This window comes from Natator depressus, chromosome 3, assembly GCF_965152275.1.
Source record: "Natator depressus isolate rNatDep1 chromosome 3, rNatDep2.hap1, whole genome shotgun sequence".
Classification (NCBI taxonomy): Eukaryota; Metazoa; Chordata; order Testudines; family Cheloniidae; genus Natator; species Natator depressus.
In genome coordinates, this window is record NC_134236.1 from 98,953,364 (window position 1) to 98,970,820 (window position 17,457).

General features: G+C 42.5%; 1 protein-coding gene across 1 annotated transcript in view; it reads left to right on the plus strand.

Annotated features, from left to right (window-relative positions):
- Positions 1-4,191: 4,191 nt before the first annotated feature.
- The window catches only part of LAMA2 (laminin subunit alpha 2), a 472,624-nt gene continuing 459,358 nt past the window's right edge, over positions 4,192-17,457 (plus strand). Inside the window, exon 1 of the mRNA XM_074948401.1 lies at positions 4,192-4,305. Coding sequence (XP_074804502.1) covers positions 4,212-4,305 — 94 coding nt within the window. The 5' untranslated portion in view covers positions 4,192-4,211. The remainder of the gene's footprint in view (positions 4,306-17,457) is intronic.

Here is a 17,457-nt window from a genome sequence, read left to right on the forward strand (position 1 = left end):
ATGTTTCATAGATCTAAATGCTGGTGCACATGGTAGGAGCGTAGTGGGCCATGGTGAAGGGATAGTCCTAATGAACAGTGGGGCTGCCGTGGATCATGGGGTGAGTTGGGATATGTTTAGAGAGCAACGGAAAATGTAGGGCTTGAGCTGAGAGGGGCCGGGAAGAGAGAAGATCTGCACTTTGAGCCATCTGAACTTTGTGAGACCACAACAATTCTGTGCTTCACTTCTCCTCCTCTTTGCCATGCTCTCCTTCACTCAACCTGTCACTCCCACACATTCCTATTCACCTCACTTGACCTCAATCCCAAAACCTACTCTTTCTCTCTTCTCCACCTTTCCTTCCATCTATTTCCCCTTTCCTTTCCCCTCCTGAGATCATATCCTCTCCTTGTCTCCCACCCATCTTGAAGCAGGCTTCCTTTTGTGCCTCTCTGCACCAACACATTCCAGAGTGCAACTCTGTGGGATTAGGGAAAAGTGTTGATGTTGTCCCTGGCTGGGTTCTTAGCTACCTGCATATGACATTGGTGCAGCGATAGGCTCAGTGGAGTTGAATGTACACATTGGGGAGGGCTGGCTTGAGGACTCATGTAGGGAGAGGTCAGGTAAGCAACATATGATAGCAAGAGTGGGGGCAAGCTTGAAAGTGCAGACCTACACAGCCATCCTGCTGTTAGTTTCAACTTAGCTGGCACATAACCACTTAAGAGATTTGGAAAACCTGTCACTAAACAATTTTTGTACAATTGACATGGATACTGGGACAAGCCCTGAAAAGGCAACATTTTCAGTTTTCAATGCACTGTGGAGAGGCTGGGCTACAGGAAGCTCAGAGCTGGCAGCACGAGAGCAGCAGGCTGCTTACAACAGTGAATTTGTCCCCGTATCTTTGGCTTTTAATAAGAGGTTGATGGCTCCTGAGTGGCCTTGAAAGTAACACCACACATACTGTAATACAGTTTGGCTTTTTGACCCCCTATAGAGGCTAGATCACATATGAGCCTGCTACTGCCTGTTAATAGACCTTCCTTTAGCTCAAACAGCAGAGGCTCATGCTTTAAGGTCCCAGTTTCAATTTCCAATGACAATCCATCTAGGGTGACCAGATAGCAAGTGTGAAAATCAGGACAGGAGGTGGGGGTTGGGGGAAATAGGTGCTTTTTAAGAAAAAGCCCCGAATATTGGCACTGTACCTATAAAATCAGGACATCTGGTCACCCTAAATCCATCCAGCATTGTGACACAGTGTAGACAGTACAGGAATTTGCACTGCTGTGGACCTCTGTTTGGGTTGAATGTTCCTAGCCGGAGGGAGTATGCAATCCATGCTACATGGTGTGGCTCTTACAGCGGTTTAATGAATGCTACTGCCTCTGACTTAACAGGCTGGTACTTTAGCTAATCTAGCTGAGACTCATTCTTTTATGAGTGATGCGAGTAGTTTTCAGATGCCCTGATTACAAAATGTGAACTGCTCCATTTTGGAACTCCAGGGAATATATTTGGAGTGAACAACTTTGAGCTTTTAGTTACCTTGCATTTCAACAGTGTACTTTCATCCCCATGCTACTTAGCAGCCAAAGTTATGTGTTTTTGTTTCCCGCTCCCTGACAGGGATCAGCAAGAGATACTACTTCCCATAAAGCTCTTAGACTAAAATGTGACAGTGAGAATATGCTAGATTGGTCTGACTAATTTTCTCCCGGCATGCCACTAATTACATACACTATTGCTACAAAGCAATAAACTTTCAGTGGCAGAACTATCAATGCTAGTCTTGAATTTGGGTTTTCCAGTAAGATCTGCAGTAAGAATGCTGCTACCTCATCAATGGGAAAGTGGAGGGTAGAGTGTTTTCTGTTTACTTAAGAATGACAAAGGCTGACAATTGAAGGAACATAACTGTTGTCATTTTACTGGGAGAAAATGCCTAGAATGTATGAGAAGTAATGGAAGTTTTCAAAACAGTGCAAATACTTGAGCCATGTTATTTTTGATAAACCTCAAAATGAGCAGTTTTTGCAAACACAAGAAACAGCTCTACTAAATGTGGAGTAATAGTGAAAAACACATGGGCTGTATCGTTGGATATAACAGAGTACAATCTATTGTCAGCAAAATACAGTGTTCTCTTGAATGTGAACCTGAAATGGCTGAAAAAGATTATCAACAGAAGTTAAGGACTTTGAGAGCTGAAGTAGGCATACCCAGATTTGTGGGTCTATGGCAAACTTTCCATGTCTATGACATTGCTTGACAACTTCATTATCCAAACTCCATTTAAACAGGAACTGTCATAGGAAGTTCAGATAATGATTATTGACTTCAGTGCATAAACACTTATATGAGGGTGTATTTATGCCTGACTTGAGCAAATACATATAATTGATTAATCTGTGAAATATGAAGATTATTAATTAAGAAAACTGTTAAAACTTTATGGATGCATGGGTAAGCATTCACATCAGGAAGTAGCTGAAAGTGCAATCTTAACTACTCAGTTTTGTGTGGATGACTCATAATGCAGTCTCTAGTTGCATTATTAAATTCCATTTTTCTAATACAATCTATTATACATTTTTCTACCTCAGATACATGTTTGTAGTAACTTTTATATGTACACTATTTTCATTTTCAGAATGTCTTAACCTGTCTTTGACATATTCAAGTCAACAAAATTGACTTTGAGTTCTTTTTCCCCCTCTAAGGTATATAGTTTAATAATTTTAGTCATCTGCCATGTATTATACATTTTATTTTAATCCAATCTCACAACCTTCCTTTTGTGCACTTCAGGAGATAAGGCAGTTAGCTATAGAGGGAACCAGTTGTAAATTGATTTTACAATGCCAGCAAATTTTGAAAGTTACTCATTGTAATTAATTTGTAATGCTGTGTAAGTATTGTTTAGTTTGTAATTTTCATACAAATGCTTTTCATGGCTCTCTCTGGCATACATACAGTAGTACACACAGATGTGTGTCTAAGCTAGCAGGAAAATTATACTGATATACTTGCATTTCCCGACTTTTGATTGCTTGACCAGGTAACTTTAACTTTCTCTTCATGTAGCCTTTTGGTATAGGATTTTCCAATGATTTAAAAAAAGGAAAATTAGAAGAGCACACTTGAAGAGAAGACGCTCCTCTCTCCAGCTCTCAGATGTTCTGCTGGCTTGCCAAAGATTCTCTGCTATTAAGCCATCACTGGAATACCCCAGTGAAGGCTGGTGGAGAAGGGGGGGAGGGGGGCTTGCACAGGATTAACAGTCTGCTGCACCCAATACAAAGCCTGCTTACTCAGCCTTTGTATCGGGTGAAGCAGCATTTGACCTTTAACCCTGTATGGGGCTAGTTCAAGCATATACAGTGCTCCATGTACCATAGGAAACAATCCACAAGAGGCAGGGAGCTGGGTTAGAATGATCAGGATAGGTCTCCCCTTCTTAATGTCCATGATTCTAAGACATGACTGGAGATGGGCTTTGCACCATCTTGTAATGGTAAATGGCCCAGCACAGCCCAAGCCCAGTAGGGGAAGCAAATTCCAGAGTTGAGGGCCCTTCCCGGAGAACTTTTCCCCCATCCGCCACAGACAAACATCAGAGCGGTCACGCCTGCTGTGCGGGCTCAAGGAGAAAGCGGTCTCTTAGCCTGGACTCGTGGTCAGGCAGCACCTGGGCTTTCACCTGGCGGCGCGCTCGGTTCCAGGAGACGCAGGGGAGCGCTCCGCTGCGGCGAGCACTGCTCCACAGCACGTTCCGCACCAGCTGAAGGGGAGGCCAGGGGAGCCCCAGGCATAGCCCCTTGGAATCCCACCCCGAGGGCCCCAAAGCCCGCCTGTGATGTGCGTGGCGAGTGGCAGACAGTGTGAGAGCCCGGGGCCATCAGCTTTTGCCTCCGGCCGCGCCTCTCAGTGGTCCCGCACTCCTGCGGCTCGCCTTGCTTTTGGAGCCGTCCATCCTGCCCGGACCCGCCGCAGCCAGTGCCCTGGAGAGCTCCTCTGGAGGCTGGCGCGCCGGAGGGCGCCCGTCGGCGTGGGGACAGCGGGAGCAGGCCGCCCGGCGGGACGGAGCGGGGGGGGGGGGCAGGGGTGTGTCTTCTTCCCCCGCCCCGAGGCTGCAGGGTCTCTGCCTCCTCCCTCCGCTCTCCCAGGCGGCGGCTCACTCGCCTCGCTGAGCGGGGGGAAGAGGCCGCGGCTCAGGAGCAATGGCACGGGGAAGCTTGTCTCTCCTCCTGCTCCTCGGCGCGCTGGCCAGCCGGTGCAGCAGCCAAGCTCAGCCGCAGCCGCCGCAGCAAAGAGGTACCGTAGCGTTGGGGGCTGGCGAGTTGCTGCCGAGCTGTAAGCGGCGGGGCAGCGCGTCGCCATCAGGCTCAGGGGGCTCCGTTGCCCGCAGTTTTGCAGCCCCCGTCTCCGACGGACGCGGGGACTCGGTGTGACAGTCCCGAGGGGACCCCAGGGCAGGCTTGGGGTTTCGCCAGGGGTAGCACTGTTGGCATCGCCCGTGGGCCGAGGAGAGACTTGGTGGTCAGGCTCCAAGTGTCCGTGCGTTAAGCTGGGAGGCAGCCCGCCAGGGTCCGAGTGGCAGCGGGCTGCTTGTCCGTGTCTCTCCCAGCCGGTACTGATCATAGGGTTTGGGTCCGGTTCCCAGCCCGCCGCCCCCGTCTGCGGTGCTGACCGACACTTCAACTTTTGAGGCACACCGTGCAGTAAAGGCTCTTTCACGTGCCAGCTGAGAACAGATCTGATTCCTGACGAATTCCTTCCCTACCCCTTCTCACAACACGCACACAAATCCCTGTTTCAGGAAAAAGCCACATGCCAAGTATTTCTTCTTATTCCCGTTTCAAAATATAGGGGAGATACAGTTCCCAACATTGTGAGTGACCATTTCAGACACAATACCGAATGGGATCATTGCAGCTTGAGAAATACACTAACTCCCATATCTGTAATTCACTAACCCCCTCTTTTTGTCCAATGACTGCAGAGGTATTAATGCCACTCTGTCTTGAAAGGGCCCTTACAGTATGTGGTCACTATGCTTAACAAACTGTTCCACCTTGCATGTCACTTTGATGCTGGGGGTATCTTTCCCAGACCTGAGGAAGAGCTCTGTGTGGCTCAGAAGCCTGTCTCTCTCACCAACAGAAGTTGATCCAATAAAAGATATTACCTTACCCACCTTGTCTCTCAAATACAGGAGTTGTAACTCAAAGTGTGGTATTTTCTGTTATACTCACATAGTTTTCTATTGGATTTGGTAGGGATGAACTTGAATATGACTTCAGTTCTCCTGTCTTCTGTCCAGCCCATGCCCCACCTAACTTACATCTACAGGCATCTCTCTGTGATTGTAATGAAGTACATATTGAGATCTATGTAAATGCATGCAGTCTTTATATGGCATTCCAATTTTAAGCAAGATCAGAGGTTGATGCAGTAATTTCATGATAGTTTAGAAGACATGGTGGTGGTGTTCAAACTCCTAGTAATTTTTAAAATAGAGTATATCACCTCAAGGGAAGTGGGATCATGCCCTTCCCAAGTACCCAAAATGCTGTGTCTATAGTAATATTTTGCAGTTACACAGTGCTTAATTAGTAACTTTAAAATGAAAGGACAATCTTTTTTTTGTTTTTTTGTTGCTAAGTCTGTATTACTGTAGGTGGAAATAAGATGATGATGTACAGATACAAAAGAAATTTTAATAAAAAGCCACATAAAAGAAATAAGCTAAAGAAAACAAACTTTTAAAAGTTTTAGAGCCTGTTCTTCGTACCCTAACATTTTTAGCTCTGCTAAAAAAAAAAAAAAAAGGAATTCAGTAAGGGGATACCATGAGTGAGTGATAATAAATCTCTGATTAAAATAGCTAGAATAACAATGAGCTCCTAAATGACCTTGATATCATGCAATAACTTGAGAATAACACACAGCTTCAGATTCATCTAGGGTTTTTTCCTCCATTCAGGTTTTGGGTACAGGGATTTGACACCTATTTTATAAAATATGATGTATTGTCCCAGAAAAAAGTGTCTCAGACTGCTGACTCCTTAATGCTAACTTTAACTATGTGAAGATAAATGACAGTTGACTAAAACCTTCTTCATAAAACTTAAATAGTTGTAGTAAACCAAAGGCAAGAAATCTCACCCAGCCATATTGACTACTTTTGGAAAATGACTCACTGTAAATATTGAAGAGTAAGGAAGATCTTAAGATAGAGTAAAGATACAGCACTACATACATTTGCCATAACTGTCATTTGCTTTTGCTCTGAAGAATTTAATTCTCAGCCAGAGAAACGCGCATTTTGGCAGGGTTTCATTCCTCCCCGCCCCCAACCATCTCTTATTGCTGGGGAATGTGTTTTTCTTTAATCAATGTCTTGGGTTTTTGACCTCCATGATGAAGAAACTTGCTCATTACTTTCCTCTTAGGAACGAAGTGGGAGGCTTTGGTTTTCATCTACTTCAGCTGTTCTCAGATTTCTTTTCCCCCGACCCCCTTCTGACAACAAAAATGACTACTCCACCATAGGAGTAGGGGCCGAAACCTGAGTCTGCCTGAGCCCCACTGCCCTGAGTTGGGAAGCCTGTAACCTGAGCTATGCTGCCCACGGCTGAAGCCCTCGGGCTTTGGCTTCGGCCCCAGGCAGCAGGGCTCAGGCTTTGGATTTGGCCCTGGGTGGTGGGGCTTGGGCTTTGGCCCTAGGAAGTCTAATACCAGCCCTGGTGACCCCCATTAAAATGTCCTGACCCACAGTTTGAGAACTGCTGATCTACTTCTTTATTTTGGGCTGCCACACTGTTAGTTTTATGCTATATGAATCCCATTAATTCAAAGAGGAACTCTAGCACTTCTTGTAATGGAATGTTAAACTGGACCTTTTAGCCTCACTGCTGAATTCTAGTACTGGACTGACAGTTTTCCACTTTATTTATACTTGTCCCTAATCTCTTTTTAAGCTGGGCTACAGCTGCTAGGTGGTTCTCACACACTATAGAGAGATCCCTCTACTGCTGAAGAATGATACAGTCAACTATACTGTGATTTTAAGGTCCAAAGTCTGATCTCAGTGAAATCAGTGGGAATTTTAACACTGACTTCAGTGGGAACTAGAACTGGCCTTAAGTTTGTAAGTTTATGTTCACAGTTTTTTTTTCCAGTTAATTCTTTATTTAATTAATAATACTGTATGGTTAATGCTACTGTGTGACTTTGGCAGCAATCTGAGAGATTTGGGGGGGAGGAGGAAACTATTCAACATGTCTTGAACAGTTTGGAAAATAGCACTAAGATGTCACATGGAATTTACATTTTTAAAGGGCAATATGGAAAGTTCAAGAACATCTTGTACCTCAAACATGAACATGAATGTAATTCTACATTTTAAGTTGCTTGGAGATTTACTGTGGTCAGAAACCTGGAGTTAATTTTGTGTATTGTTCTCTGCTACAGATGTTATTTGTTCTGTAGACTGAACAGAAAGTATTTTTGGAGAATTCCTCATAAGTTGACAGCATCATGTCTGGGTCAGAATAAGCCCTGGTCTACACTACAGAGTTAGGTCAACACAAGGCAGTTTACATTGACATGACTCTGTAAGTGTCTACACTAAAATGTAATGTCCATGAATATAACTCTCCCACAACACCGACTTAGCTCCACCTCCATGAGAAGCGTAGCACTTAAGTTGATGTAGTTAGGTTGACCTCACGTCAGTGTAAACACTGCATTGTTTACATTGACTATTGCTGCCTTTCAGAAGCCATCCCACAATGCTCCACACTGCCAAATAAATTGGTGCACTCACTCCTGCTGAGGACGTGCACTGCTGACACAAGGAGTATAGTGTGGATGTGTAAAACTGATTCAATTGCTGCAAAGGCTGTAAATTAACATAACTTTGGTAGACTTAATTTTGTAATGTAGACTTGCCCCAAGTGTATTTTACAATGCTATTTCCTGTAGGTTTGGGTATTTTATAATTCAAGCAAAAATGCCAAGGAGATAGACAGTAGCCCTTTTTAAAGCCTGACTGGGCTTCATCCTCCTTCTAGAATATTAGAAATAGACAAATTGGTGGGAATTCAGAAAGGAGCAACAAACGTCTCTATGAGCTTGGAGAGATTGAAAAACTAAGTGTCTTACTGGGGAGTGAACATAATCCTGCAAATAGCTGAAAGGTGTAATTACTAAGGACCAGAACCTGATACTTATGCTGAGGAGCACTGTACTCCTTATTTGTGAAGAAAGGTGTTCCTGAACATGACAAATGGCATCAGAATCTGAGTCCAAATTACCTACAATGTCTCATATATGAAATAGGAAGAAATAAATGAAAGAGAAATATAGATTAAGTATCAGGAAAAACACACTGAGGCCACAGAGGTAGAACAGTGATATTCAGTCAGTGGTTCTAGAGTTGTATGCCATTCTTTTGGGCACCACATATGCCTTTTCTGGAGTCTGATGAAAGCTCTTTTGCCTGCCTGGTCTCATGTCATTGCTGATTCCTGGAGTCTCTTGAATTCCTTCCCCCTACTGTCAGCAGGAAGGAGGAAAGGTAAGAGATAGCAGGCTTGACCCCTACCCCACCTCAGTTCCAGTAGACAGGAGAATGCAAAAGGATAATGTATGAAATGGAGTTGCAAAGAGCCATAAAGTATCCTGTCACTTCATTGTGATGCTGTCAGTGCATAATGATGCAGAGTAACAGTGATCCCCACAATTATTTTGTCACTATATGCAGCACCATTTAGTGGCATTTTTGTGACTCTACTTCATGTATTATCTCTTTGCCTTCTCTTATCTACTGGGAATGGGTTAGGGAAGGGGACAAGCAAGCTATCTCTATCTAACCTGTCCTCCTTCCTGACTGCTGACAATAGCACAGAAAACAACTTTCCCTAGTCTCTATACAGATCCAGAATCAGATAGGCTGCCCACTTGTTTTTATTGTTGCTAAGGGTCTGTGGTTGCCTTGTCCTGTTCAGAAAAGTTATTACTCTATTTATATAGAATGACTGCCACACAGCCTGTTCTGCAAGCTCCAATTCTGCAAGCTCACTCTGTGCAGAACTCCCATGAGCACTCAGATACCAGTGCAGTGGGCACAATAAAAGAACCCAGATGTTAGGATCTGGCCCCAAAGCATGGAAACTTCAGGGAGCTGGATTAATAAGGATACAGATATATCTGTTAATATGAAGGTCCCATTACAAATATTAAATCTTCAGAGTATTATGTGGATTTAGGCTCTGAAGCATCTGGTATTGATTGGTGTTTGAGACCGAATACTAAACTAAATGCACTATTGCTCTGACCTAGTAGGGCAATCCTTATATTCTGATATAGAATACTCTCTCTGGAGGATTTTGTTCTGTCAAAGAATATTAGAATCTTGTAACAGATCTAATCCTGCTCTGATATGTTTCATGGTACTTAACCCCTTTACTGCTGGTTCCTAGTGCAACATTACTTGGAAGCATTGGGTTTCAAAATGACTTATTTGGTATGTGAAGAAGTACTTTAGATGTTTTTAACTCTATGTATCAGTGAGAAACTGTATATATTTTCCTCACACTCGCATACTGAAATTTAAGAACATAATCACTTCACATCACACACCTTACAGAGGAGCAAACTCATTTGGAGCAATCTTTTGAAAATGATTATTTCTAGGATGAGCAAAATACAAATTCTATGTGGAAACCTGGTTCAGCTTCTTCTCAAAGCAGTAGATGGATGGATTTGACTTACCTCAGTCCAGGGAAAAACCCAAGTCAGTCAATCTCCCAGCTACTTTCTTGCTCCTTGCCCTATGGCATGATTGGATTTGGCAAACACTAACTCTTCACGCCCCCGGCACTTGATGCCCTTCCCTTACTATTCCACTAGCTGCCCGTGACCAGAACACCAGTGAAGGAAGATAAAATAAAGCTCCAAACTAGAGTGCATGTCAAGTTCCTTTCCTCAGGTCTGGCTTTATTAACAACCATAGAAGCTGTTTCAGCACAGGACTGCCCCAGACCCTGTTGCCGCCACCTCAATAGTCACCATTGTGGTAGCTCTTATAGCCCCATACATGTACTAGTCAGGGAACTTGCATTCTACATGTAACTCCTTTCACAGTGGAACCTATGTAGCACCTGTTTATACTCCTGCAACAATGAACTCCAGGCCATCAGAGGAGATGATGCTGTGGGAGCCTGATGAGAAACAAGCTAGTTACTGTTGCCACATTATTGCAATTGTTATTGGTTGTTATTGTTTTGCTTAGTGCAGAAAGCAAGTGTGAGGCTGAATCTTGTGGGATAAATGATGGTCCTCTCTTTATTAATGTCCATCAATGGCTATTAGCCAGGATGGGCAGGGATGGTATCCCTAGCCTCTGTTTGCCAGAAGCTGGGAATGAACGACGGGATGGTTCACTTGATAGTTCCCTGTTCTGTTCATTCCCTCTGGGGCACCTGGCATTGGCCACTGTTGGAAGACAGGATACTAGGCTAGATGGGCCTTTGGACTAACCTAGTATGGCTGCTCTCATGTTCTTATTACAGGAATTCTAGCAGTCTGCTCCAAGCACTAATTGCTCATGCACTAGAATAACTTTCACCAGAACTAAGGTTCTAGATTACAGTTTGGTGGCCTTAACGGGAACATATCATAACTGCTTCCCTCTGGTTGTTCACAGTTGTTGATTAAGGCTACATGCCTCCTCCCCTTAAGGGAAGCTGCTTCATCTCTAGAGAATATAGGGGAAGGAGGGAAAGAGTAGCACAAGAGTGGCAAGGCTGAGGGAGAAGCCCACTCTTGGTGACGTGAAGCAAAGGAAAGGAGTACTTTTGGCACCTTAGAGACTAACCAATTTATTTGAGCATAAGCTTTCGTGAGCTACAGCTCCACCCGATGAAGTGAGCTGTAGCTCACGAAAGCTTACGCTCAAATAAATTGGTTAGTCTCTAAGGTGCCACAAGTACTCCTTTTCTTTTTGCGAATACAGACTAACACGGCTGTTACTCTGAAACCTGTGAAGCAAAGGAGGCTCCTGGGTTGACTACCGCTGCCTCCAAAGTTACAACGTCCATCTGCACCTCCAGCTATAAGAAATCAGCCTCTGGCTACAGAGAGATGGGTTGGGTCTGTGTCTCTAGATGAGCAGCAGGAGCTCCCAGTCATCCTCAGTTTGTTCATTGTCTTCCACTGCCTGTTCATGCTAAGTGCGTTTCCAAAGTGAGAGGAAACTGCTATCATCTGGTCTACTGTCTTCACTTTTGCACTGGAAAGGTCTGGCCACAGATACCTTTCTTGGAGTTTAGCTTAGTGCCTCTGCTTAACTTTCCTTCCTGGTCACAGCATGGGTAGAGGGATACAGGGGTACAGGAACTGGAACAGATCCCTTTGCCACTTTTGAAGATGGCACAGGAGTGTTTTTGTATTTTCCCTCCACCTGACCTGGTCTGTGTATCATAGGCAATGTAAATGTATGTTTTAGTTTGGTGCTTTAGTTTAATCTTCCTGGTTTTATCTCCACAAGCCAATAGCACAAAAGATGACTGCCATGATGCTTCTGAGGAAAATCTGAAGATGTTAAAATTTGAAAGCTCAAATTTTTGGACTAGAAATGGGTTTTGCCAATCAATCTGAATTCTTTTGCCCCTCAAATTGATATTTTTGAGGTTACACATAGGACACAAAACAAATCAGTGTGAATTTTCTTTTTTTTTTTTACCAGTTTTGCTTTGTCCTATTTGTAATCATGTTCTTAAGGCTACTATATATCTTTGTGTCTTTACTACATACTGAACATTGGGAGATTAACACATATTTTAAACTTTTGGAAGCAGTTGACAACTCCCTGAATAGATTGGTTTCTTTGAGGTTGTTGATACCAGAAGCAATAGTTGTTTAGTGTACAGAACTTCAGAAGGAGATTTTTAGTGTCAACTTTCCTCTTTATATCCTTCAGGCGTAGCAGGTCCCGGTCATCTAATTCAGAGAAAACAAAAGACACTTGATTTCTTCTTAACCTGTGAGGCTAGGATAAGAAGCAATGGGCTTAAATGGCAGCAAGGGAGGTGTCAGTGGGCCCCAGTGGGTCACAGCTGATAATACCAGATTCAGGACAAACTGCTGAGAAATAGGCCAGACTACCCACCAGTTTGGGGAGATTCTACCATTAGATAGAATCTCCAAGGCAGTAACAAAAGTAAATTTCTGTCTCATCACACTGGTTATCAAGAAGTCAAAAATGCAGTCTCCTTAAGCATTAAACACTTATTTCACCACCCAGATTTTATGATGAGTGATTATTGAAAACCAGTTTTATCAAACAAAGTTTTCTTCTGATCTCAAGAAATCAGCCACACAACCAGGTCAATATATAACTCAGATCTTACCCAATAATCATGCTGTGACCAATCCTTTAGTAACTAAAATCTAAAGGTCTATTTTTAAGAGAAAAGAAGAAGAGACTTAACATGGTTAAGGAAATCATATACATACAAGTGATTGCAAAGTTCTTGTGTCAGGTTTGAAGCAGTGATGGAAGAAAATGCTAGTTTGAAAAAGTGTCTCTGGAAATTATCCAAATTATCTTGGGGGTCATCAGTCCTTGTTCAGAGCTTCCTTGTTAGAAATCCAGTCCAGAGAAATGAAAAGGAAAATGAAGGAGATGTTTCCAGAGTCTTTTATGCCCTTTCCCATGTGGATGGAATTCTATTGTCCCAAATAAAGCTCACAATCTAAATTTGTAGAAAATTACAAGCACAAGATGGAGTCTAGGGTCACATGAGCAAGTCACATGCCCTTACATGGCTTTGATGACTCATAGGAGCAGCCATTGCCCACTTGGAGGCTAAGGAGTCCAAAGGAAGACTTGATGGGAGGGACGAGTTTCTTGTGTGGCGCATTGTGAGAGCAAATTGCCTTTGATGGGCCATCGACAGAAAGCTGTCTGGCTTCAATGTTGGTTTTTGGCTGGTGGGTGTTACCCCAGGAACGAACAAACATTTGGGATACAGATCTGTACCCAATATTCATAACTTCAGATACAAAAATACATGCATACAAACAGGATAATCACACTTAGCAAATCATGACTTTTCCATTGACACCTTACATGATATACTTTGTACAAGTTTTGCTGCAATTGTCTAAAAGTGGTAGCAACAATAATAGTAACTCCTCACTTAACATTGTAGTTATGATCCTGAAAAATGCTACTTTAAGTGAAACAATGTTAAGCAAATCCAATTTCCCTATAAGAATTAATGTAAATGAGGGCAGGGTTTAGGTTCCAGGGAAACTTTTTTTGCCAGACAAAAGACATTATATACACACATACATACAGTAAATTTTAGACAAAGAATTTAATACTGTACACAGCAGTGATGAGTGTGAAGCTTGGTTGAGGGTGGGGGTGGAGTCAGAGGGTGGAAGAGGGTGAGATGTTTCCCAGGGAATGCCTTGCTACTAAATGATGAACTTGTACTCGGCTGAGCGCTCAAGGGTTAACACGTTAATGTAGCCTCACACTCTACAAGGCAGTACGAATAGAGGGAGGAGACACAATAGACCACGGCAGTGGCTGCAAAAATTCCCTTGGAAACTGAATGTGATGATGAACCCACACTATCCCACTGGAGTGCACCACTCCCTCCACTTTCCAAAGTGCCGGGGGGTGCATGTGTGAGAGAGAGACACACACCCTGCCATCAGCACCTCTCTTCCCTGCTACCCGCTGCATAGCAAGCAGGAGGCTCCCAGGAGCAGCACATGGCAGTGCGGGGCAGGACACCCAAATTGCCCGGCAATTCATAGCCTGCTGGGCAGCTGCCGCACAGGGAACTTAGGGGAGCTGATGGGGGGGCCTGCTGGCCCACCTTGGTTCTAAGCCCCCACCTGCTAGCTCCAATGGTCTGCTCTTCTTGCAAGCAGTGGATAAAGCAGACGGCTGCCAAACAAAGGTTATAAGGAAGCATTGCGCAACTTTAAATGAGCATGTTCTCTAGTAGATCAACAACGAAACAACGTTAACTGGGACGATGTTAAGTGAGGAGTTACTATACATGGTCACATTTCAATCATAGAGCATCACAGACGGTTTAGGTTGGACATTTGGAAAAACTTCCTAACTGTCAAGCTAGTTAAGCTCTGGAACAAATTGCTTAGGAAAGTTGTGGAATCTCCATCATTGGAGGTTTTTAAGATCAGGTTAGACAAACACCTGTCAGGGATGGTCTAGATAATATTTAGTGCTGCCTCAAGGGCAGGGGACTGGACTAGATCATCTCTCAAGGTCCCTTCTAGTGCTACAATTCTATGATTGATTCTCCTTCCTGAGATTTACAGTGCAGTTTCAGACAATTTGTCGTTTTGGTTAATAAGTGTCCAATTACAACCTCCAGTAATAGCTTTTAATTAATTCAGAATGAAGGAAGGAACTCCACCCCCACAAATGTCTTCGCAGTCAATCTGGCTACTTGGACTGACAGTACTTGGAGAAGATCATAATTCCGAATAGAGACAGCAGGACTTTCTCCTAAGTTCCAAATGCAACGGTGATAATGCTAATGAGCCTCAAATATATGTATAATAAAACAAATGTTTCTATTTTGTTTTGTCTCCATCTCTCCCACCCTTATTTTACTTGTCTCTTTAGACTGTAAGCTCTTTGCAGCAGGGGCTTTGTCTTGCTTTGCGAGGGTGAATCATGCCAAGCATATCTCTGATAACACCCACATACTACTACTAATTGAGGCTGCTGTCAAGGCTGAAACACCCCTCCATTGTAAAATAGACAGAACTGACTGGTAATCTGTATATTGAATGTCTTCAAGGCAGCAATGGGACTCCTTTGCTGGCTGCCACTAAACTAGTTCATAGTAGGCATCCTACTAGGGACTGCACATCATTGTCCTTCCAAACCAATTTCTGTAGCCAATCATAGATGCTTGGTTCCTACTTCACTGATGGCAGCTTGGATGCCTTGTCAATCAGGAAGAGCAGATAGTAATTGATGAGGTACCCAAAAATAATTTGATAACTCTTAGAATATTGTTGCACTGTGTGTGAGATGGAGTGAAATTGTGGCTAGCTTGAACATTATAATGGCTATTACACCAGTGTTCTTACTCAGGCCCTTTATTGACAGGATTTCCAAGAAAAGTAATTTAAATTAATATGTGGGGTTTTTTTTGTCCTGTCAAGTAATAAGATTACTTCTCAGGATTAATATATAAAAAGTCATCTGTCATTGCAATCAGTTATTTTAGCATAGATTACTCATCACCAATAAGACTTTGACAAGGACTGACATCACTGCCAGATTCCTCCAGCAGAAGATCTCTGACTCAGAGTCTAATGTCAATACAAGGTCTGCAACAGCTGTACCAGCGATATGCCAGTGAACACTTGTGAAACTTTATAATGAACAATAAACATACTTTTAGAGGATCCTATCCAAATGCTACTAGTACACTCTATCCTACTCCTAATTGACGATAGTACATGCATGTATTTGGTTGACTTGGGTTCGACTCACAGTCATAACAAATCAAGCAAAGTTGGGGTTTGACTTCATGCCCATAACATAAGATCCTGTCATTCTCCACTGCTTCAGGAATAGGCACAGTTACTTTGGTGGCAATGAAAAGTGGAGCCACCAGAGCAGTGTGGAAAACTGCTTTGAAGGTGGTAAAAAGAACCACCACTGTGGGAAAGAAGAGAGAAGCAGGAAGAAGTCATCCCAGGGAAGCTGGGAGTGACAGGTTGAGAAGGAAATTGGAAGGACCTCTCCTTAGGAGGTTTGGGGATGGGAAATGGGAATCTTCATGATCTGAGGGCAGGGATCCATGTTTGATAGAAAAACAAATTGGAAATGTGCCTTGAGATCTACACATGAAAAGCATGATATTAAGAGTAGGCTTGGAAAGATTAGATTTTTATCAGTAAATGCTGGTAGACATCAATTTCACCACATACACAAACTGAAAATATATTTTCATGGATAATAAATATTTACAGATAGACAAAATAAGAAAAATGCTGTTTGAGAACTTAGAATCCAGTGATTTGACATCTGAATTAGGCTTGTTACAAATGGATTAGTGAATGAGTAGTAAAAACTTCAGGATATTTACTTTGTATGTTTTGACATGAGATGTTGACAGTTTGTGTTTTAATGGTATAAAGCTTTAACTTTTTGAATCCCAGCTGCTACTGTCATTAAATAATTCTTGTCTGACCCCTCATAATTCCCTGCAACTGTGAAAATTTAAATTGATTTTTAAAAAATGCTTAAAAAACAAACATTGATTATAAATAAATTTAATTTTGCCAAGCCTAATTAAGAGCTAAATATTATTTATTAATTCAGTACTAGGGCTGTCAAACAATTAAATTAATTGCAATTAAAAAAATTGATCACCATTCATAGTGTGATAAATCGTGCTGTTTAACAATAGAATATCATTTATTTTAATATTTTTGGATGTTTTCTACTTTTTCAAATATATTGATGTGCTAAAGATTCATATGTCCCTTCATTCTTCAATCATCATTCCAGAGGACATGCATCCATGCTGTGATGGTCTCTGCTTAATAATGATCCAAAGCAGTGTGGACCAATGCATGTTTATTTTCATCATCTGAGTCAGCTGCCACCAGCAGAAGGTTGATTTTCTTTTTTGGTGGTTTGGGTTCTGTAGTTTCCGTATTGGAGTGTTGCTCTTTTAAGACTTCTGAAAGCATGCTCCACACCTCATCCCTCTCAGATTTTGGAAGGCACTTCAGATTCTAAAACCTTGCTTTGAGTGCTGTAGCTAGCTATCTTTAGAAATCTCACATTGGTACTTTCTTTGTGTTTTGTAAGCTCGGCAGCGAAAATGTTCTTCATTTTAAGAACATGTGCTGGGTCATCAGAGATTACTATAACATGAAATATATGGCAGAATGCAAGTAAAACAGAGCAGGAGACATACAATTCTCCCCAAAGGAGTTGAGTCAAATTTAATTAACATATTATTTTTTTTAACTAGTGTCATCAGCATGGAAGCATGTGCACTGGAATGGTGGCCAAAGCGCGAAGGGGCATACAAATGTTTAGCTTATCTGGCATGTAAATACCTTGCAATGCCAGCTGCAAAAGTGCCATGCGAATGCCTGTTCTCACTTGACATTGTAAATAAGAAGCAGGCAGCATTATCTCCCATAAATGTAAACAAACTTGTTTGTCCTAGCGATTGGCTGAACAAGAAGCAGGACTGAGTGGATTTATAGGCTCTAAAGTTTTACATGGTTTTGTTTTTGACTGCAGTAATGTAACAAAAAAAATCTAAATTTGTAAGTTGCACTTTCATGATAGAGATTGCACAACAATACTTGTATGAGGTGAATTGAAATTATCTCTTTTGTTTATCATTTTTACAGTGAAATATTTCCAAT